We start from the raw sequence: 23641 nt of genomic DNA on the forward strand, positions 1-23641 counted from the left end.
AACGTTGTTCGCAGCACTGCTGCTGCAAATGATAAATAGATACAATCAGCGAATGATGAGGAGGATTAGGAGCCGCAGGAGAAGGCGGCATCTACATCAGATCCAAATATTGATGCTGATACCCAAGTAACAGGTAAATTTACTCTTGAATTTACCTGTTAATAATGTGTATATTAGCTGTAACATGTTTTTTTACTCTACCATTAACGCTGCCTAGATTACCGTTATTACTATTAAAACGTTTTTTGCTTGGATAAATTGTGGTAAATTGTGATATAAAATAAACTATAAAGACATACGGCAATAAAATAATAATAATTAAAGACACAATCAAAACTGTAAAGTGATGTGGACTGTCATACAAACCTCCAGTCAACTGTAAACTGTATATTATTTCATTATTAACGCCCTGTCATGTATTATTAAGTCCACACAGCGTGTTGTTAGACGTTATGTTCCTCTAACGGTTGTTGTCAGTCGGAGTTAACGGCTCGCGGACACGTCAGTTACCGTTTGAAGATGGTGAGTTGTACCGGCCAGCTGTACAGTGTTACGGCGTCACGACACTACGGAGGATTCTGGGTAAAATCCTTCAGCAAAGTGAGGTCTGATGCGCACTTTCGGAAGGGGTGCATTAAGGGCGCAGGTTTGCACCCCTTGATAACAACAGAAGACAATTTGGACACGCTACACTCCTAACCCATATTGTCTGACATAAAGTCACATTTCCTCCCGCTAAAAACTGACCTGGACTTCACTGGTTTCCAGTTTGTGCAGACTGTGTTGATTTCTCATGTGGTGATTCGCTTCTGTGTCCAAGAGGACGTCATCGCCTCTGCAGGGCCTCTTCAGTTCATCACTCTGATCTAGTTTTTCTCTGCATGTAAACAGAGCAATTTAGGATTTATACAAAGCATTAGAAACAATAAAACAAGACTAAGAGTCTACAGTTTATCAAGTTCATCACCTTAGTTTAGCATGTTAGTGTGATAGCATTTGCTTATTTGTACTGAACACAAAGTACAGCTGAGGCTGATTGGAATAATGTTAGGTTTGCAGGTATTTTCGGTCACACAAATTAAACACTTGACCTGATGATGGTGCTCAATAAAAGGTTGTGGGATCACAAAGTTATTACAAGTCAGGCAACATGAGTGTCTGTACCAAATGTCAAGGCAATACATCTAATAGTTAAACAGGGACTTTCGAGCACTGCAGTCTCAAGAAAACTTCCATTATTGCTGCTGAAACAGGACAAAATGTAGAGTACTAGCATTTTGTTATCTTATTGATTTGTGTGCGTGCGTTCTATAGAAAGAAATATGATGATAAGCCAGAAAGGAAGTTTAAGCTGACATCGTGCTTTACTGATAAAAAATGGCAGAAACCTACTTCCTGAGCCAAGGCAGTGCCGCTTAGATGTGGCAGATTGAGATGAGGTGATACAGCAACACGTGACAAAAACAGAAAAGAAAAAAACAGAAGCTGTTTTTTACCTTAGAAGTCCTCTTGATGTTTGTGCCATTTTTGTTACATCTGTACCATCAGATTTTCTTTCTGGTCTCAGTGACCGTATAGTCATCCTTTTCTGACCTCCTAATATGAAACAATTACACAGAAGAGACTTTTAAGATGAAGAATTATGGTAATTATCCTTAAAACAAACAAGTGAAAGTAGCAGCAAACAAAACATTATTGAGTGAAACTGGGCTTCAAGAATATGTTCACAATATCGCATGTGACTTTAAGGTTCAGAAAAACTTTTTAACATATTTTTTTGCATATAATGAGGACTGGATTTTGTTTCATATTTTCATATTCAAAACTCTACACTTACCAGACCACTAGTCTCCTCTGAGGACAAAGAGCCTCTAACAACCCCACCTGTAATGTCTGATGATGTATTCTCTCTGGTCCCACCCTCTATGTAAGTGCACCCCAGGTGTGTTGGGTCTGGTCACAAAATTACCAAAAGTGCACCAAAAACACTGAGGATGGTGCACTTAAAAAATAGAGCCCTGTATGTGCTTTGCAGTGGTGTAAAGTGACTAAGTACATTTCCTCAAGTACTGTACTGTAAGTACAGTTTTGAGGTACTTGTTCTTTACTTTAGTAAAATTCAAGTACCTCAAAAGTTCGAGAGGTAAAAATTGTATTTTTTACTTCACTACATTTGTCTCACTGCTACAGTTACTTTGCTTTCCAGATTATTTAAAGATATAATCAACAAAGGATTATGATGTCATATTAGAGATTAAACTACCCAGCAGTATATAGAGTAGTTTATAAAGTAGAGATTACATTCTGCCAGGGGTGTGGGCTCGAGTCACATGACGTGGACTCGAATCACACATTTGATGACTCTATCAAAAAAAAAAAAAAAAAAAAAAAAAAAAAAGATTTGAAACTTGACTTGGACTTTAATACCAATGATATGTGACTTCACTTGGACTTGAAACTTTTGACTTGAAAATACTTGATACCTCCCCCAAGCCAATTTGAGACTTAGAGTTTTAGATATTTTTCCAGTGTTAGATGAGTTAAATACGGCAAGACAGGACAGAAGCATAAAAAATCATTGTGTTGTGGTAGGCTACTGCTTCCATCCATCCATTTTTATCAGCTTATCTGAAGCCGGGTCGCAGGGGCAGCAGGCCAAGCAAAGCACCCCAGATGTCCCTCTCCCCAGCAACGCTTTCCAGCTCCTCCTGGGGGACCCCCAGGCGTTCTCAGGACAGATGAGATATATAATCCCTCCAGCGTGTTCTACCCCGGGGCCTCCTACCAGTTGGACGTGCCCAAGACACCTCTAACAGGAGGCGCCCAGAAGGATCCTGATCAGCTGCCCGAACCACCTCAACTGACCCCTTTTGACGTGAAGGAGCAGCGGCTCTACTCCGAGCTCCCTCCGGATGTCTCCTGACCCTATCTCTAAGGCTGAGCCCAGCGATTCTGTTGGCTTCATCACATCCTGACCTCCAGGTTACTGCTTAATAGTGCTAAATGCTATGAAAGTAAAATGTCAGCACTACTTTTTAAAGATTAATTTCAGTTACAATTGTTTTTACGAACTCATCTTTACAAATAAAATACAATTTTTAAAAGCATTTATGACTTTGGTAAATTGAATAAATGATTATTATTTTGTTAACATGGCATTACATTTGGGGAAGGGACAACTATGACTTGTTTAGGACTCAAAACTCAAAGTTAAGAACTTGAGACTTACTGGTGACTTGCAAAACAGCGACTTGGTCTCACCTCTGCATTCTGCATAATGAGTACTTTTACTTTTGGTACTTAAAAGTATATTTTCATGGTGCTACTTGTGTGCTACTAATTTTAACCAAGGGTTTTCACAATGTGGTATTGCTACTTGTACTTGAGTACAAGATCACGGTATAACATATGTATGGGGTGCCGTTTGTAAAGTGTCTCACGCTGAAAATAACATCAACATTTTGCCACATTTAGCTTCAAACAATGTTTCAAAAAGTGTTGTGAATTTTTTAACGTCACCTTTTACCACATTTACAGCAATATTTGTTAACTTAGAAATATATTAAATAGTTAAATCAAAATATTAAATGTGGCACCTAAATGTTAAATGTTAAATCTAAATATTAAATCTAAATCTAAATGTTAAATCTAAATGCTAAATATAAATCTAAATATTAAATCTAAATCTAAATGTTAAATCTAAATGCTAAATCTAAATCTAAATGTCAATTGTTAAATCTAAATGTTCTGGGTGAAACTATTTAGCTAATATGCAAATTTACACTGCTGGTCACCGAAGTACCAAAATAAAAGCTCGAGATGGTCAGACTGTGTTTATAGAATCAAATAACGAATTAAAACCAACTTATCGGGGGAAATAGACACTTGAACATACATTAGCGTGATAATAACTACCTAAAATAACAAGAAACATGTTTGGAGAAATTTTATTTGACGTGTACTTTGAGTTGTTAGTGTCCCTTCGGAGGGAATCACCTTGTTGTTTACAAATACTTCCGGGTAGAAAACCAGCAGAGTTTAGCTACATATATATATATGAATATCTCACATTTTTCACGTCACTATATCACCACGTCACTAAGCACTAAAACACAGAATTAAAATGTAGATTCAGTGAAAAATATGAAAACCAGACCTGAATAAAATGTCAAATTTATGTTAAAATTACCATTAGAATCACCCTGAGCTTTACCATCTCTGTTGGAGATGGAGGAAGAGGACTGCTGATGGGGCCCTAATCCAGATCCAAGACACTGGTCCTGTTTTTGGCTCCCCGGGAACATCCATTCCTCATCAGCCTTGCTGCCATAATCATCCTCTGAAAGGTTTAAATGTGAATCCTGGAGGCCGAGGCAGGGAGGAGGGGATGGGAGCTTGGGAAACTGGTGACACTGGGATGGTGTGTTATTGTCATCCTCACTGCCACTACCACTATCAGTGGTGCTTCTTTTATTGGAATGCATGGGAAATGTACTGAGCTCCAGAGGTGTCGGGACTTGACTTGTGTTGCTTGGCACACAAAGACAAAATGCTGCTGTTGTCCTAACTTGTTTCTGACCTTTGACCAAGTTTGAGCCTGCGCTGCTTCCTGGTCTCGACTTGTTGCACTGGCAGAGATGAAAATGTGTTTTTGTTTCATCACAGCCTGTGGATAGAGTTTCCATGTTAAAGCTTGAGACTCTCTCCATGTGGTCGCTCACAGTCTTAAAACTAACAATAACTTCCTGATTTCTCCCGGTCCGGGGGGACACTCTGTTGTCCCTAAAACAGGGGGAAATGTTGAAATGTATGTTGTTCTGCTGCAAGGGTTGTTCCCATAGATCGTCTGAGGTGGCACTACATGAGCTCACAGCCATTTGTCTATGAGGTGCTGTGAATTCAAACAGACCTTTCACCTCTTCTTCCTCAACAATATTTTCTGCAGTTTCACCCATGTTTTCCATTTCTTGGTGCTTCAACCTCTTTTCTCTGAAAGACTTGCCAACGGAGGGTGTCGGCTCAGACAGTGATGGATTAATTCTGCATTCTGTCTTTCTTAAATGAGGGTTATCAATGTTTCCTTTTTCTTCCAAATGGAATTTTTCTCTTGACTTTCCTTCATGCAGCTGTCTAAGTTCCTCTTCCCTGTCAATTACTGCAGGAGTATCAGTGATCTGTTGTCCTTCCAAAGGTGGAGTTTCAGGTTGGGGCATGAAAGGATTGTTGGCGTAAGTTTGCTCTTGGCCGCAGACCAGAGAAAAGACATCAGCCTGAGGTTGGATCTCTGGTGTCTGAGAATTACATGAACCAGAACTAAGGTCTTGTAAAGTCCCAAACTGTAGGCTATGCTCAGGCTGAAAGTTCAGAGACTGGAAGGTTTCAAGCTGCGTTCTGTCATCTTTAAAGACCGTAGAAGGGGCAGAGGAGCGTCTCTGGATGTCGGAGGTTAACTTCCTGCTGGGCTGCTGCAGGCTAAGGGAAGCCCTCCTCCGGACCTCCTGCTGATCAGTGACCTTCAAATTATTTCTGACCATCCTGGAAATGCCCTCACCCTCCTGCATGTAGCGACGTCTCTCTGTCGTCATCCCACTGCGGTTCTGAAAGAATAAAGATTGAAGAAAAAAATCCTCAGAGAGATGTGCATGACATTTGATAGAACGCATTTTAGCCATTTCCCTATGTGGGCTACCTTAAATTTTATTGGAGGGGTAAAAATGGTTATGTACAGCTTGCAATAGTTTGCCAGTGAAAAGTTAAGCTGGATTCCGATGGATTGTCCCTTCCTCCCCAATTCATATGATTTGTGATCAAAATGGCAATAGTAGACTCAACACAGGATGGCGCGATAAAAGAAAACTATGACCGACGATTTCAGTTCGTTACAACTCGACTAAAAATGTTTTTCCTTTTTGTCTTATTACATGGTCATAGCTCTGTTCTGTAGGCCTTATATGAGCTGTTAAATATGTCAAAATATTAGTTAAGACTTTTTATGTTAATGTAATGCTATCCAAACAAACTGTATTCCATATTTTTAGATTAAAAGAACAGCAATGCAAATATATGTATATATCCTGTCATTCTTTGTGTTTGGTGATTTGATGTTTCTTCTTGTTTTTGTTGTTTGTTACGTAGCTGAAGGTCATCTAGGTGAAGTTTAATATGCCAAGACACTATGCCACAGTACAGTACTCTATATACTATACTATTATGTAATTTACCTGCAGCTGTTTTGGCTCAGAGATTTCATGCACTTTCAGATGCTCCTCTACACGTTCCCCGAAGGTCTCTTCCTCCCTCAAAGCAGATCTGATCAGCCTTGGTGCCAGAAAAAAGAACAACTAAATTATACTTGGAAATATAAGTAAAAGAAAACAATCAAATAATATTGAAGAAGAGGAGACCTAGTATGCCCACGCGACCCTCTATGAAGCTTTGGGGATTTTTGTGGGGGTCAGGACCCCCAGGTTGGGAATCACTGATATATCTGATAGAAAATATGGAAAGGTATAATAGTTCCCCTTTAAGATAACAAAGAAGTGGGACACATGTTCTGCTTTATAGTATGTGCAGTCCAAGTAGGTTTACAAGTAACAAATGAAAAGCCTCCAGAGTTGTAGGCCAGCCGTCTGAGTACCTGTCTTCAGGGTCAGCAGAGAGGCTGACTGGGTCCTGGTATCCATCTCTGTGCACAGTCTGGTGAGTCCCTGTGGTGGTAGGTGAGTGCCTTTGCTGTGCTGTCTCTTCTTTGGATCTAAATATATCTGAATGGTAGACATGAAGGCAGGACAAACTTTAAAGGGACAGTTCACCCCAACATCAAAAATAGCCATTTTCCTCTTCCCTGTAGTGCTATTTATCAATCTAGATTGTTTTGATGTGAGTTGCCGAGTGTTGGAGATATCGGCCGTAGAGATGTCTGCCTTCTCTCTGATATAATGGAATAAGATGGCACTGGGCTTGTGGTGTTCAAAGTGCCAAAAATACATTTGAAAAACTCAACAGCAATGTCTCTTTCCAGAAATCTACTGCAAATAAGAGATTTTTATTTTTTTTTATTTTGAGGTGAACCTTCTCTTTATGATACAATATTTTAAGGCAGAGAAAGGAGTGAATCTCCAGGATAGGAGGTGAAGGAAAGCTTCGCTGTGTGCAAGCTGGAAATCAGAAGTATGTGACTGGATGAGTGCCAAACATCTCAGCCTCCTGTGAGATAGTATGGATGACAGTGTGAGAAAAATTCTGCACCACTGTGAGTTATAGCAGCAGGTACAACTTTACAGTAAGTGTTAGTGGGTCACAGGTTGGCTTGACAAACTGAGTATAGTGATCTGATTGTTATTTTGACAGATTCTCCTCTGACGCTGCAAAGCTACACTTCTCGGAGTCTTGCTCTATTTAAACATTCACAATAAACAAGCCATGATCACGTTTCTTTAGGTTAATAATCACTGTTCATTTTAATAACTAAAGAAAACGATAAAATGTCACATTTTAATAAAGCTTGTTGGACAAATTTTAAGAAAATAAATAATCTGTCTTCTTAATATTTCTTAATCCTTAATCATCTGTGTGCTTCATTGACACGATGAAGACTTTGGAACGGCATCTGTAGACACCAGTTTATGCAGCAACATAAAAGTAATCATCCTGCTATTTCACTGGATATGGGCCAACTTTGACGATTAAAATCTGAAGCACAAAACAATGAGGGCAGAACAACATAAACAGAAACCTTCACTGTCTGAAGGACAATGCTCAAGGCACCAACCTTGCCTCCGAATTCCCCAGTTCCCCATCTAAACAAGCATTCGTGGGATGTGGCTGAAACCCAGAGGTACCCCCGATCCACGGTGGGGCCCACTTGGATCAGATTGTGACCTGTTGTGGGACATGGACACAAGACCACCGGGGTTGTCCTGTGGCGGATGGCAGCAGATCATTTGGGTCCTGTGGGTTACGAGGTGGGGTACAAGCACATCCTAGAGACACTTGATCAGATCTGGATCTGGGGAATTCAGAGGCCAGGTTGGTGCCTTGAATTCAGTTCTTCGGGCCATTCCTGAGTGTGGCATGGTGTATTTTCCTGCAGGGGGAGCCACCGCTATCGGGGGGTCCCATTGCCATGAGGGGGTTAATTTGTTCCGCAACAGTGTTTGGGTGGGTGGAGCATGTAAGGTGGCATCCACATGAATGCCGGGACTAAAGGTTTCCCAGCAGAACATTGCACTGTAATGAAATGATCAATGTTATTCACTTGACTAGCCGGTGGTTTTAATGTCTTAGCTGATTGGTGTATAAATTATTGAAAATATCCATACTTCCAATTGTAGGAAAGGTTACTGTAAGAAAATGAGGCACAGTGTTAAAATATGACATGAAATTGCCCTTTCTAGTCATAAAAGTAATCCTCCAGGTAGCTTAAGTATGATTGGGCAGTACCAAGGGGCAGCAGACCAGACTGCTGGGCTTTAATTACACCTTGATCCACTGCATAGTTGACTGAGTAACCCAACATACAATTAAATCATTGTCTGAGGAGGGAGCACAGGAGAGGAATGGGAGGTCAAGGATCAGTTAAAAAAAAAGAGCAGCACAGAAAAGATACTCATCTGACAAGGCCAAGTCTGAGACAAGATAGATTAAATCAAGGATCACTCAGTGTAGGTCTAACTAGATCAAAGCAAACAAATTCAGATATCTTACCCAGCAATAAAGCAGTAAAACTATTCTATGACTCGGACAACAAACAAAATAGACATGTAGATTTATAATTCAGGCACTATAACTGTGCTAATTAGGTTAACATTTCTCAGACCTAATCGTGTGTAAAGGTGGCCTTTACAGTAAATCATGAACCTGATCTGAAAAAAGGTAATGTCCTCGCCACATTTCTAAAACGTGTCTCAAACTTATGAGCTTGTCTGGACTTGTAGCTGAAGTGGAGAAGGAGTTTGAAGCATGCAAAGTTCAAGGCATGCACAGCGGAGTGTGAGGCCTAAGGCTAACCCCTTTTCCCCCTCCCTGAAAGAAATCCTCCTCCCTTAGGACGCAACATTCCATGCAAACTCATTTACTTTTCCTTACATAGTAGAAACCACTGACAGCAGCACTATGTCAATCTCCTCATGCATTCATGTAAATCTATCATCAACTCCCAGGGATCCACATCTGCGTACTCTGAGGAGAATATCGCTCTGAATATCCCTTTACATTTTTAGCATGTGTGGAGGAGATGTACAGTTTAAAACGGTGACACTGAGCCAGAGAGCAAAGAGCTGAGACACTCCAAAGCTGCCATTCATGAGAAACTGTAAGTCACACAGTAGCTTCTGGGATTTACTGAAGCCCTCAGAGTAGCAAAATGGTTAATTCTCACAGTTTGTGCCAGGAAATAGCAGTATGCTTTGCGAGAAAAGTTTCCATAATGTTTTTTTTCCTCATATGACTGGCTGTCTGTCAAACGTCATATCAGCTTGAGCTATCAGTATGTGACTGTTCTGACTTGGTTCACACAGAGGGCTTGTCAAGGCTCAACACGGCATGCAAGTCTTTAATCGAATTGCATCACTTAAAGAAATATCTCCACCTCTGTGTTTGAAGTTTAACCTTAGTTAAGAGTCTTACTTTCCTGTTAAGAAATAGAGCTTGGGTTATTTGTATTTTAAATGCTACAGCTTGGTCTTGGCCCTTGTCAGTGCCACTGGTCCCACAGTGGAAAAGCAGCAGGGTGAGTCACCTCCCCGGGCTATAAAAGGCGGAGCTACAAGCACAGGGCTGAACTGCAAGTCAAACTCAAAGAAGGCGTCACCCATTTGCTCTGCACACTGAGCAGAATCACTTCCAGACCTGATACTGACTCTCACAAAAACAGGACACTCAAACCTGAATGACTTTGGAGACCAGGAACACACACACAAGGACTGAGAGAATTTAAAACCTGAAGGAGGAATACGACTGAAGACGCTGAAGAAACTTGTTTGGCAGGTTTCTTTCCTTGTGATTGTTGGGTGAGACTCCACGTGTGAAGTGATTGCCTTGTTAGTTTAGAGGAGATAACTTTGCTCTTTGTGTTGAGCTTGTAATTAATATTTACTCATGTCTCAGCTAGAGTATTTGACTGCTCCGATGACAAACCAAACTTACCAACATATTGAGGACTGCGAGGCCTCAAACAGGGCACTGTATAAATTCTATGCAGCTGTCATGATTGTGATATTCATTCTGGCTTTGCCTCTGAATGCATCTGTCATCCACCTCTTCATATTCAAGCTGAAATTCTGGAAATCCAACAGCAACAACATCTTCCTTTTCAATCTGGTGTTGGCTGACATCCTCCTGCTCTTCTGTTTGCCCATAAAGGCAAATAACTATATCCACGGGGAGAGGAGAAGTGACAATGACACCGTTTGCAAAGCAATGCTCTTCATGTTGTTTTTAAACCGAGGAGCTAGCATCGCCTTTCTGACAGTGACTTCCATTGATCGATATTTTAACGTGGTACACCCTGGTCGAAAGAATCTCCTGCGAGCTCTGAAGAAATCTCCTCACATCTCGATCCTCATCTGGCTGCTTCTCCTACCTCTTACTATCCCCACCATGCTCAAGAACTTCGACTGCTGCAACAGCCACAGCCATAATGAAGGTGACAAAAAAGAGGATGCCTTGATTAAGGTAATGTTTCCATGCTGAATGTGTGATTTGTGTAAATTGTCACTGTGCATCTCTCCCTAAGTTTGACAGGTTCTCAGAATTGTTCCCAAAACTCTGTTATAGTGCATGTCATAAGATGACTGAAATGACAAGAAATGAGCATACGAGCGGAAAATGATTGATCCCGAACCGATCTGCGTTACTGGAAATTTTTTTGTAAGGGCATGTTCATGTCATGTTGTTCTCTCTTAAATAATTGTGAGCTGTGACCATGTGGCAACACAGTGCTGAGTGAGCACGTTTTCGATGTCATCACATCCAATGCTGTGTCATTCTCGTTTATGCAACACACAGTTCACACAACATTACAGTGAAAGAGGAAGTAGCCAGATTCTTAAGGAAAAGTACTAAAACAACATCGTGAACATACGGTTACAAGTAAAAGTCATGCGGTGAGAACTTTTGTCAGAGGATGTCAGTTTAATCCGGAAAATGTACTTTAAGTATCAACTATGAATAATGTCCCCTGTGATTGTATTATAATGTATCATTAGATTATAACTCATGCATTAATATGAAAGCAGGGATTTTACTGTTGGAGTTAATTTAAGTAGAGATTATTTTGATCCATTAAGTCATGTTTATTTTCATTATGGACGAAACTGATTATTTTCACTATTAATCGGTTGAGCCATGAGCCCAAAGTGACGCCTTCACAATGTGTGTTTTGTCCAACCAACAGTACAACGTTTAACATTAATAAAAATAAATTGAGTAGTTAAAAGTAAAAGCAGCAATTCCTCACATTCATGAAGCTTGAACCACATAAAGTTTTCCCAGGAAACACCGTTTGTACGATTATCAAAATAACTGCCAATCAATTTTCTGTCAATTGACTAATCATTGCAGCTGTATGCAAAAATCTTAATTTGACAAGTAACTAGTAACTTAAAAAAAATGTAAACAGCACAATATTTGCTTCTGAGATGTATAATGTGGCATGAAAAGTAAAGACTCAAGCAAAGTACAAGTACTTCAAGTTTCTACTTAAGTACAGTACTTGAGTAAAAGTACTTAGTTACATTCCACTACTGCTATTTTATGCCAACAGTTACTCAGCCTGAAGTAACCGAGAGGCTAATGATGTTAAAAATAAGAAAATGACAAAATATATTTAATTAAGTTGATGAAAGGCCTAATCAGAAATGAAGTATGTGGGACCATGGCATCCTCCCAGAGAGAACAGAGTATACCAGAGGTAATCTCATTCAACAAGCGCCACTCAGATAGAGCCTGTTTCCAGAGCTATTTTTGCACTGACACAGCATTGCTTTAGTTGAGGCGTGTTAAACCTGGAGTGTGTCAAATTGCACCACACATGACAAGGCTGTAGTTTGGAAAAGATATGTGCGTGTTGAAACCACAACAATAATATTGTCATAAAAAAAGAGGATTTAATGCAGGACGAAGTACCCTGTGTAAGAAAATAGTGTATGACATGAAAGAAAGTCAACTGTCTTTGTACGGTAGAGACTGTGTTTATACCACAGTCCCTTGCTTATATCCTAGTCTCTATATACAGACTCTACATTCAGTGAATGTAGAGTCTGTAGGCAAACCCCGGAGATCTTGCCTCCAGAAGAAGAGCGGAAGAGCCCTGGTTTCCGGTGCTAGGCTGTTTGTAGTCCGCGTGATATTGACCAATCACGTTTGAGCCAGCTGCAGTTGTTGCCTGGTTAAACGGTCTGTGCGGTGAACTAACGAGGCAGAACATAATTGGCGTCACTGCAAACTCTGAATCCATCGCAATGGTTCAGCATATTTACTTAGATATAAACGGATGTCGGAAACGGAAATTCGCCTCATCTGCCGAAATCAAATCAGAATGCCCAAAAATCGGGGGTCTGCCCCCAGAAGCTGTATCGCCATCGCCATGCCGGAAGTCAGGCGGCGATACAGCCGATGGGTTCCGAGAATGCTTATATCCTCATCCATTATTTGCAGTCACTTTAAGTTTTTCTGGTGAACTAGTACAGAAGAATAAATACTGTTGGCTACTTTTACAAACACCTGTCCCGTGGTGAAAAGTAAGTAGATTTACTAGTGCTGTATTTAAGTACAATTTTGAAGAATAATTTGCATTTTATTTTACTTAATACTTCTACTCCTTTATATTTAAGAGAGGAATGTTTCACTTTTTACTCCACATCATTAATAGTTACTTCACAAATTAAAGGGACAGTTCACCCCAAAATCAAAAATCCATATTTTTCCTCTTACCTGTGGTGCTGTTTATCCGTCTAGATTGTTTTGGTCTGAGTTGCTGAGTGTTGGAGATATCGGCTATAGAGATGACTGCCTTCTCTCTAATGTAATGGAAAGAGATGGCACTTGGTTTTCTGGAGCTCAAAGTGCCAAAAAATACATTGGAAGAACTCAAAAGCAATGTCTCTTTCCAGAAATCATGACCTAGGTGCTCAAGACAGTCAACAGACCTTGTTGTGAGCAGTTTCATGTAGGAACTATTTTCTATCCACCACACTACACCCGCCAACTGTATCACTGCGCAGAAGGAAGCCTGCATCTACTGCTAGCTCACCTAGAACCACTGAGCTAGCTAACATTACAGCATTACACCTCGTGCTGTCACGAGCACAAGTCACTCATCCATAAGTAGATGCACTCTTCCTTCTGCACAGTTGGTGGGTGTAGTTTGGTAGAAAGAAATAGTTCCTAAAGGAAACCAGTTACAACAAGGTCTGTGGATTATCTTGGGTTACTGGGTCATGATTTCTGGAAAAAGACGTTGCTGTTTAGTTTTTCAAATATATTCTTTTGGCGCTTTGAGCACCACAAGCCGAGTGCCATCTAGTTCCATTACATTGGTGAGAAGACCAACATCTCTGTCCCTTTAAGATTTTACATAAAAAAGACGTATATTTAGAATGTTGGTTTAACAGCTTACCTGTCCTGATGTACAAATTGCAGGAACATAATGGCTAAACAATCAAGAACAAGAATTTGTCTGTGATGTATATAAAAATAATGTTGATCCTTTTTTCTGATTTAAGGATGTGGTGGACAGTTTGCGAGAAGTGGTCTTCTTTACCCAGATTCTCATCCCCTTCGTCATCCTGGTCTACTGCACAGTGCACATTGTCAACCGGCTCAGAAAAAAAACAGTCGGGGATACGACCAAGCTGAGGAGAGCTGTCATTCTAGTGACCTCTGTCATGGTGGTCTTTTCCCTCTGCTTCCTCCCTTGCACCATAGCCAGGATGGTTCTGCTGATAGCGCGGGTCCAAGAGTGGCCAGAGGCCATGGAGGATAAAGCTGCTGTGGCCTTTGACGGCCTCATGGTCCTCTCCTACATGGACTGTCTGCTGGATCCACTGGTCTACTGCTTCTGCAGCACCAAGTTTAAAGCTCTTTACCTCAACAATTATTTCCCGTTTTTAGTCAAGGAAGTTCCGGTGCCATTAGAAAGTTCAACAGGGAACACATCGCAACCTCGACGAAATAATGTCATTTAAAATTCATGGAAAACAGAGGGTGTCTCTCTGTGTGGTGACACCTGACCCACCTAAAAGAATTCTGCCTGAGACTGACTTGTCCCAAAAATGTACATACTTAATGAAAGGGGACTCTGAAGGTAATCTCAATAAACAGATATCTGTATATGTATAAAAAATCTGGAGGCAACAGGACAAAATGTTGGTATCGGAGGAAGTGCTTGCCTAGATCTCTGTTATCTAGATATCTGCTGGTTGCATGGGAACCCCCAAAATACTGGCTGTTGGCCCCAGAGGCTAAATCTTCATCAGACCAATAGCTTGTGGGTTCTGAGATTCCTCTGAATGTAAAGTGGGCTATGAAGACAATACCTACAGTAATTATTTAAGTTTCTATCTGTATTGATTCTAAAACAGAAATAATATAGAGGCTGAGATGTAAATAGGAAGTACAGTTACAGATCTTCCAAAGTGTGTCATGTGTTATTCAGCATTGTGGCTATACTGTAGTGGTAAGTCAACATATAGTCTGCTACTAATTTAGAATATATTAATGTTGGTGGATTTTCAGTAAAACATAAGGCTTTTTTTTTTTTTAAAAAGGGGAATGCCCCTCAGCCCAAGTATGCACATCTGTATTTCTTTCTTTCTTGGACAGCGAGTAGTTATGACCATTGAACATTCCTTTCAAGTGTTTCAAGTGCGAAAAAAGAACAGAATGTGATCCTTGAAATCATACCAATCTCACACAACCTTTATCTGAGCTTCCTCAGCTGGAAAGCATTAGTGTTTAATGTTTAATCAATTATAGTTAAAAATATATATAAAACCATGTCCTCATAAATGTTTAAATCTAGTCAAATACATTCCCTATGAAGCTGTAAATGGGGAGAAGTTCCAAACTAAGGGAACCAATATTTCTTTTGACAGAAGTCAGAGACAGTATTCACAAACATGGACTCTTTTAGCAGGAGTATCAAATGTGTGCATGGTACTGAGCCCCAAATAGGCGGATATTAGGCCATGGTCAGCCCCCTATTGCATAATATTTAAGGCCAATATGGGGGAGCTGATCATTAATGCTGATTTACTATAGATTTTAATAACTGTTTATACTGTATGTAGAGAATAATGGGTTTAATTATACTGTACAATATGTTTTGTCTGGGTGATTTAAAGATTCCACATCGACAACCATTAATCCAGTACCCAAATGAATCAAAAATGTAGCGTTTCTCTCACAACATAAATCATCAATCATGCCTTTAATCAGACCAAACAATACTTCCCATAAGTCATCTGGGTGATCTCACTCAGTTTGGTGATGTCATCACTAGTAACAGTACAGTGAGTGAGGTTATGTCTGTTGTTGCTGTCTGGCTATAGATAGATCGCTTACTCATTTAAGGAGTTAACTGGCTTGGGGTCTGATGACTCTGGGGCTTAGCTTTAAAGTAAATGTTACTCATCTGTGTGTTAAAGATGCATCATTGTGTATCACAAAATTGCATAAAACTGTGATTGCTTTGTATTTGTCACAGCTTTGTTTGACATGGTGACAGACTACAACAATACAATGAGACATTTGTGCTGTGGGACAATATTCAACTTCCTTTTTCCAAGTTGAACTCATCATAAAATCTAAGTGTATTTTATTTGTTAAGACAAGTTTGTCAAAACAAGTGTGATTTAACTTTATCATAAAAAGTAGTGCTGACATTGTACTTTCATAGCATGTAGCACTTATGACCAGTAACCCACCACAACAATTCATTTTCTATGTTTCTGTTCTGTCTTGTATTTAATGAATCGCAGTCGAGTTGCAAGTATTTTTGATTTTACCAAGTAGGGTCTAAGGTCATCACATTTGAGACTCGAGTCCAAGCCATGTGACTCAGGTCCACACCTCTGCTGTACACACAACCTGTTTGGCTTTGCAAATGTTACATCTGCACAACTGACAATGAGTTAACTCTAAGTGAATGAAAACAAGGTAAATATTTACAGAGTAAACAGAGTAATGTGTCTTAAGGTCATGAATAGTGTGAACAGAGTTTGTCTGTCAATACATACACTTAATTCTTGTTTGTAATGTTTTATCCACAGTAACTAAGTATGTTTGTAACTCCAACTGTAAATGTACCAATTGGCCAAATGACAAGTAGGACACAATGTTTTTTTTTCGCGCTTGGATACCTCTTCTTTACTGTCACTAATTGTTAAACTAAAAAAAAACAGCTTTAATCACCAACATCTACGAAGTGAGATATGTGTGCTAAAGTTCATTGATAGTTTCTTCTAAAATTTGGGACGCAGGTGTTTAATGGCTCAAGCACTTGCGAGTAATGACAAGTCATCCTGACATGAATGCAGCATTAGTGCAGCTGTATAAATAATTGTGTTTTTGTTGCAAATGTCAATAGATACTGATAATACTACTGATGTTAACTTTTAGGTTTATATGCCCCTATAAAAAACATTTAATATAAAAGAAGTGCATCTGAGTGCATCTTCCAAATTCATATGATAATTTTATGTAATGCATTTACATGAGTTCCAATAACTATGGTTTAAACATGTTATAGGTTGGGGTTTTTATTAAAAGAGTTCCAATAAATGCTTTAAAGTCATACCCTCCACCATCATTCAACTATCTAAAGTTGTCGACAGGAATGTTTGATCTTCGGTAAGAGAAATGTGTAGCAGATCAAAGATTACATTCAGAGACGGACACAAGTAAACATTTCATGACTCAATTTTACAGGTGGCACTGTGTAAATATTTGTCCTTTTTGTGTTTTTACTACTGGTGTAATATGTAAATGTATAAATATATTTTTATCTTTGAGTACATGTGTGCTGTCTGATCCTTCATCGTCCTTCTGCTCAGAAAATTATGCTGATGTGAGCCTTTAAATATCTTGAATTAATTTGATGGTCTCGATTTCTAATGAATGCGTTTGAAGCTTGATATCCAACAGCACCTCTGCGCTGAGAACGCAGCTGTCACACAAACATTCCCATGAAGTGCAGATGAGTCAACACGCATTTAAGCAATCTTGAAACTTCTGTGCTGGGATAAGGAGTGGGTGTGGTGTTGATTACTTGCTCTTTCATGTTTGAAAAGCAAAGCTATTAATAAAAGGATGGCAAACAGATTCATTAGTTACTACAAAGCTCTCTGGAATGTACATTTTTGGAGGTAAATGTAGAAGAGGTAAATGAGGTAAAGAAAAGAGGTAAATGTTTGATACACTAAAGTGAAAATTAAGTCTGTAAGGTGACTTCAGTACACTGCAAATCAGCTTATGTTGGCCTTATGACTAAACACAAAGGATAACAAAGAAACAAAAAAGGGAAGATTTCCTCTAGGAAAATGTACCAGCCACTTGCATATTTTACCAGAATTGACTAGTGTTTCTTCTGTGACTTCTCCAAGTCACCAAAGTCTGAACTTTTGAAATACTGTCTACAACAGGACTCAACATGTTAATATGAAATGTGGGTCAGATAAGATCGGTTGTTTCGTCTGTGTAAATAGAGACATAGTGTTGACATGATAGCTCGTTCTTACCCTGGCTGGGACATGTGGGGGCAGGACGATCCTCACGCCTCCTTCCATCTGATGGAGGAGATGGCATTGGGAAAACTGGGAGCTTTGGTGCCGCACACAAACCCAAGAGAATGAAAGACAGGACAGGGATGGGGATGAAAGGAAGCATGTGAGGGGAAAAATGAGATGTTTCTTATTATAGTGATAGACTTATCAGAGCTGATACCGTTTGACCTATTGTAGCTGCCAAAAACAATGTTTTGCTGTTCAGGAACTTTACATAACTCTTTTTTAAATTATACAACATACATCATGTTAGCGTGAAAAGCTCTCTGAATCACCTCAAATCTATTCTACATATAAATGGATACAGCGCTGCAGTATAAACCATGATGTATTTTCAAAACTAGATCAGATGACTAACACAAAAAAAATGCATGTTAATCTAATCCAGTTTGCATAAGATATTTTTCCATTATCCATGTTTACAAAGTGTTTCCTCTAATATTTCCAGGCCTGGTGATGAGAGAGATATCAATTGTTAGTCTGTTTTGGAGAAATACAAAGATATTTGTGATATTTGAGGAGCATCTGGTTAATGTTTCATTAATTGCTTCACTCTTTGGTTTGACTGATTTTTAGGCCACTTGATTTCTTTAGTTGATGTTTTTTTGCTTTGTTTTTTTTTTTTAATTAAAGCCTTGCAATCATCATTTACTTGCAGATATTTCCCAAGACTGGCTGGATGCTTCACTTCGATGTGTCATTTCAAATTCTTTGACAATGTGGCTGACGTTCTGACTTGTTTTTTCGGACATGGTGGGCACAACTTGCCTAAAAAGGTGCGAATTTTTCCATTGTAATCTGTCCTGAATTGTTCATAACACAAATGAACTGGCTGGGTTGTCTGAATCAAAGTCTGTTCCCCCATTACATAGAACATAGAATGTTGTGCTGTTGTTCAAATGCATATCGTCCCCCTCTGTGGTCAGGTAAAGGAAAAAGGTTTGGTTCAGATTAGGAAGGGGGAAACACATAGACGGGGAAACCATCTTTGACACAACACTGGCATGCCTGGTGCCATAAATCCTCTGTTGCCATTAGGGCTGGGTACCAGTACTCAATACCTTGAAGGTGTCAATCAAAATAACCCAGTACCAAATAATATTGAAACGTCTCCAGTCAAACAATAACTGCTTTTGATTGTCCAACTACAAACTGTTGATCAGTCCCATCAAAGTCACACTAATACCAAAATGTGTGATGTGTGATGCTAACGGTTAGCTCTGCTACTGCTTGCGTACAGCCAGGCGAACTCTCAGAACTGTTTCTAGCATGGAGTTCACACTCCCACAGCAGCAGCTGCAACCCATGCAGTCTGTTGTGTGGTGAAGTCAAGCGCGGTGTGGCAGTTCAGCGTGCTGAGATGCCAGCACAATGTCCAAATTATGGCTATACTACAGGACAATCAATTCACAATTTGGGTATCAAATAAAGTACTCTATTGGTACCAGTATCACTTTGCGGTATGGTATGGTAATTTCTTTAAATGATTCTCAGCCCTGACTGCCGTAAAACACAGCGTGTGATTGTCGTTTACAGTCACAAGAGCAAACGTTCATTAGTTACAAACTTCTATTGCGTTAATGCACAACACTGCCAACCTTGGCATTTTATCACCTTTTGATTTGGTCTTCACCAACTTTCTAGAAAGAGCCCGGTCTTACTCCAAAGCCGCTGAAATCCGGTGTTTGGGCAGTGAATTTCGGCATCAGAAACCAACAAAAAAGTCCTTTAATATCGGCATGATACGTGGCCAGTTGCCGTTATAGTTTAACAGCGCCGATGGGGTCAGGGGGATATGCTGTGGGACAAGGATGAAAGTTGAGGAGGTGAAAGTCCGATTGGGGCAGGCAGGAGGGGTGGTGGACGGATCCAACAAACACCGACTTTCACCCGAGAGACTGGTGTTAAGATTCTGAAGCCAAACCCTGTTCTTTTTTCCTAAACTTAACCATGTGTTTTTGTTGCCTAAACCAGACTTCATGTTTTTGCTGTTGAAGGACAAAAAACGTCAATTTGCGGTGTTGTACCGACGTAGTGCATTTATTTTGAAAGCAACTGCATGTAAGAGACTGTATGTTGGCACAGTGCAGAATGTCAACAGCCAACTCACCCAGGGTACCTTGCACGTCGTATGTGGACGTCGAAAGTCCATGACTAAACGTCAATATGTGATGAGGTCGAAGTGAGAATGTGGTGCTAGAAACATATCTGACTCTTAAACTTACTCTGCCTCTGTGCTGTTTTGTGCTGGGTAGGCAGTGTACAGTGGGTTAGTCACAGCTTGTTTGCTGAAAACAGGTGAAAGCTGCTTCAAGAGACAGACTTGTTTGAGATGAGAGAAAATCCTAAAAGAAATGTGCTGTAAAAGCAAAACAACCAACAGAATGAGCCAAAAAAACACTCTGTAAAGCAGTACAGTTGGGACCCATTTCACATCGGATATCTGATTTATTGTTAATATGACAAATACTGATTAATCGAACTTTAATGCAAGAAAGCAATACAGCTGTGGCACACAAGATGCTTTAATTTAAAATATATTAATTATATAGTATTTTATAGACTTTCTGTCGAACTCTTCTTTATTAATTTAAAAGAGTCGTGATCAAATACTCACAGAAAACACTTTACCAGTCATAAAGTACCTTCTCAGAGCTTGTGGCAGTCAGCACGGGCAACAAGCCAATCCATTGCATGGGCACACAGGCAGGAAATATCAAACCTTCAAGAGAGACTGAGAGAAAGATAAAAAGCGAGAGTAGGACAAAGAATCAGATTAGAATGTGAAATAAGCCAATGTCTAAGAGACTGTGCGTGTGGCAGGAAACATAAGATGAGTCCAAACCATTGCCCTGAAATGCTCCTTGGCATTTCCTTTCATATCTATTCTGATAAATCTAAGAGACATTTCTTCCAGAGCACCTTGCTCTAAGTGCGGACAAAGTAAACCACTGAGTGTGTGTATACTGTTGCCATTATCACTGGTGCTGTGAGACATGTCAGTGGATTACTGCCGAAACCTGATGAATGAAAAAAAGTGTGTGCATGAAATCACAGAGGTAGAAAGAGATAGTTTGTAGATGCTTGAAATGAAGAAAAGATAATTTCTTGAGTGCATCTTATCTGAACAGAGACAGGCTATGGACAGCTCTGTGTGCATGTTACGCAGTACATAATGCAAGATACACAGTTGAGCTCACGTGATTCTCCTTTTAACATGGACTAATCTGTCTTTTACACGAGTTCCCACACACACAGTTTGCTCAACGCATCCTACAAAGCACCTAACTACGATGCGTAGGAATACATTGGAATGCAAACAAAACCCATGTTCTGACCCAGCACATCACGCTCTGATATCTTCTCCCATGCGTGAGATTTGTAAACTCAAGTCCTGCAAGATTGAAAAGAAGAGATGCACAACCTTTAAAGTCACATCTGCTCCACCGAATGAAAATCTGCTTAAAGATTGCAGGCCAACCCCTTGAGAAACTCTATGAGTCAGCTTACCGTAACAACATATTAAGGGCTGCCAACAACACTGTCTCTAACCTCAATCATGTCCTCAAAAGTAAATACAAAATGCTAACATCAAATTGAAGAGACTGGGATTTCGTAAGGTTAAGCAATGCTAAAATTAAATGTAGAGCTTCATACCAGATCAAATGTACGTTGAAAGGTATTGAACAAATTGTCTTTGGTGATTATGTTTTGTTAAATGTGTTAAATATTTATCTGTTGAAAATGAAGCTGCTGTGATGTAACAAAACAATTTAGAACTCATATTGGCGCCATCAGAACTTTTGATCAAAGATTTTCTAAATTTAGTTCAACTGCAAAGCTGAACAGAAAATCGAGGTAGTGCGCGCTACGACTGAGTGCCCTGTGCAGCTTCTCAGGAGAGCACAGACACAAAAATATTGGCCTTGATCTGATGTTGGTCTTTGGTGTGAAAGCAGAGTAAGGGCGCATTCACACTGGCACTATTTGGTCCGCTTTAAAGGAACCCTGGTCCGCTTTCACGGATAGTTCGATTTGTTTGGAGTGGTGTGAATGCTCATTCAAACTCTGGTATGGTGCTTGAAAACTGGGGGCCTCGGTTCACTTGCAAGTGAACCCTGGTGCGGTTTGCTTACAGTGTGAAATGCAAACGCACTATCCAGCGAACCAAAGAGAGGAAGTGATGTAATGCGCAGTGCATTTTGGGTAGAAAAAAAAAACAGAGCCAACAGCGCGAACCGAAAGAAGCAGAGGTAAGAAAAAAAAAAGTTGGAAAATGTCTCATGGGCAGACGTGAGGAGGTACAGGTGCTTATTGATATATGGTCAGTGGACTATGTATCGCAGTTATCAAGCTGGCTGAAGGGGGTGGATTTCCATTTTAGGTCCTGGACAATCGATGAGCCAGGTTTTCTTCTTCCTCATGCTTTTTTCCTTCCTGGTCAGTGGTCGTTTAGGGCAATACTGCCCCCAAATGAGCAGCTGTTGTAACTGCATGACATTGTCCAGCAAATTGCTCCGCTTTAAAAAGTGCAGTGTGAAAGTGAACCGAACCAAATGAAGGTGTGAAATTTTTCGGCATTCCCCGCCCAATCAAACCGAGTCCCCCGGACTATCCTGGTGTGAATGCGCCCTAAGAGGACTTAACTACATGGTCCAAATTGGAAATGACGACCATATAGACAAGTCTGCTTTTATACCAAACTGGAGTAGTATACAACACAGCTCTATATAGGATAATTTAGTGTTACCAACTATTGCTGGCTGTTTATTTAGCTTATATAATGCTGCTGTGAGGCAAAAATATTTAAAATATGCTTACGGTGTGAGAAAATGATTTTAACCCATAGAAACTGTTTTCATTAGTAAGGCTGGGCAACATGGTTGAAATGATCACAATATAATCAAGGTTACTTCAGGACATCGAAGAATATCGCAATCTGGCAAATGCATGCAAAAAATCTAATATAAAATATTCATATGTGTAAAACAAAGACATCATAATTTAATATGTTAACTCCACCAGAAAGCAATAGAAAAGTTAATATACTTCAGAAGACAAAGCTTCATTGCCATGTCGTTTTCCATTTGTGAAATATAAATGTAAAAAAAAGTTTATACAGAGGAAATAGGAAAATAGGAACACCCTACAATACAATACCATAAAAAAACAATAGCCTATAAATATAATTAAGCAATAGCTCACAACAGGCTGTGCTATGTTGTAATATGGCCACAACATATCACTGCCTGGCGTGACCTATTGCTTTTATAAAACAGCTACCAAGTATGACAATATGAAAGTTATAGACACATTTCAATTTAAACCATTTTTTACAAACAAATTCAGAACACATTCATAAAGAACTCTTACAGGCCTTCCTAGCTGCCTGCACAAAGTGCACAAGGCAGTGGCTATGCGATTTCCCAGCTTCTTTTTTTTTTTTTTTTAGATCATAGATATATTTCATCATTTGGCTACAGTATGTATTTATATAAATCTGTATATTGCCATTATTGTGCAACCACTGAAAAACTTTCCTGCTTGTGGGCTTGCTCTTTTTGTTAGATAGATGTGCGTCACTTGCTGTGGGGAGGACGTTGCTCTACTTTCTTTTGGTTATGGTCACCAATAACTAATTTTTTTCCATTTCATTGACCTCGTTTTTAAATATCTCTGCATGTCGTCTTTCAGGTTCAGCAGATTTTACCCCGGAAACATGCCCTTCTTAATTCACTACCCTGTTTAGCTTAGGCCACCACAAAGGTCGAAGTTGACTTTAAAGGTTTCTCATCTATTGTTGAGAATTGGGCTAATCATGTCCTTCCAAAAAATACCCCTTAAATTATAATTTATCA

The 23641-nt window shown here is 39.7% G+C and overlaps 2 protein-coding genes across 4 annotated transcripts in view; one reads left to right on the top strand and one right to left on the bottom strand.

Moving 5' to 3' along the window:
- Positions 1 to 23641, bottom strand: part of LOC117270953 (uncharacterized) — a 54794-nt gene that overhangs the window by 14929 nt on the left and 16224 nt on the right. For 2 of the 3 annotated variants that reach the window (XR_004502842.2, XM_033648988.2), the window contains exons 4-10: positions 20429 to 20517; positions 17739 to 17820; positions 6638 to 6764; positions 6222 to 6318; positions 4190 to 5597; positions 1497 to 1596; positions 748 to 877 (exon numbers count right to left, since the gene is read on the bottom strand). Coding sequence is in view for 2 of the 3 variants with exons in the window: in XM_033648988.2 (XP_033504879.2) it covers positions 748 to 877; positions 1497 to 1596; positions 4190 to 5597; positions 6222 to 6318; positions 6638 to 6764; positions 17739 to 17820; positions 20429 to 20517 (2033 nt within the window). In the remaining variant the exon portion in view is untranslated. The remainder of the gene's footprint in view (positions 1 to 747; positions 878 to 1496; positions 1597 to 4189; positions 5598 to 6221; positions 6319 to 6637; positions 6765 to 17738; positions 17821 to 20428; positions 20518 to 23641) is intronic. The other variant, XM_033648994.2, reaches the window with a different exon arrangement.
- On the top strand, positions 9739 to 17012 carry gpr31 (G protein-coupled receptor 31). The gene is made up of 2 exons (XM_033648995.2): positions 9739 to 10674; positions 13725 to 17012. The coding sequence occupies exons 1-2, from the start codon at positions 10099 to 10101 to the stop codon at positions 14184 to 14186; spliced, it is 1038 nt and encodes a 345-aa protein (XP_033504886.2). The 5' UTR covers positions 9739 to 10098; the 3' UTR covers positions 14187 to 17012.

Source organism: Epinephelus lanceolatus, chromosome 13 (assembly GCF_041903045.1).
Source record: "Epinephelus lanceolatus isolate andai-2023 chromosome 13, ASM4190304v1, whole genome shotgun sequence".
Taxonomy (NCBI): Eukaryota; Metazoa; Chordata; class Actinopteri; order Perciformes; family Serranidae; genus Epinephelus; species Epinephelus lanceolatus.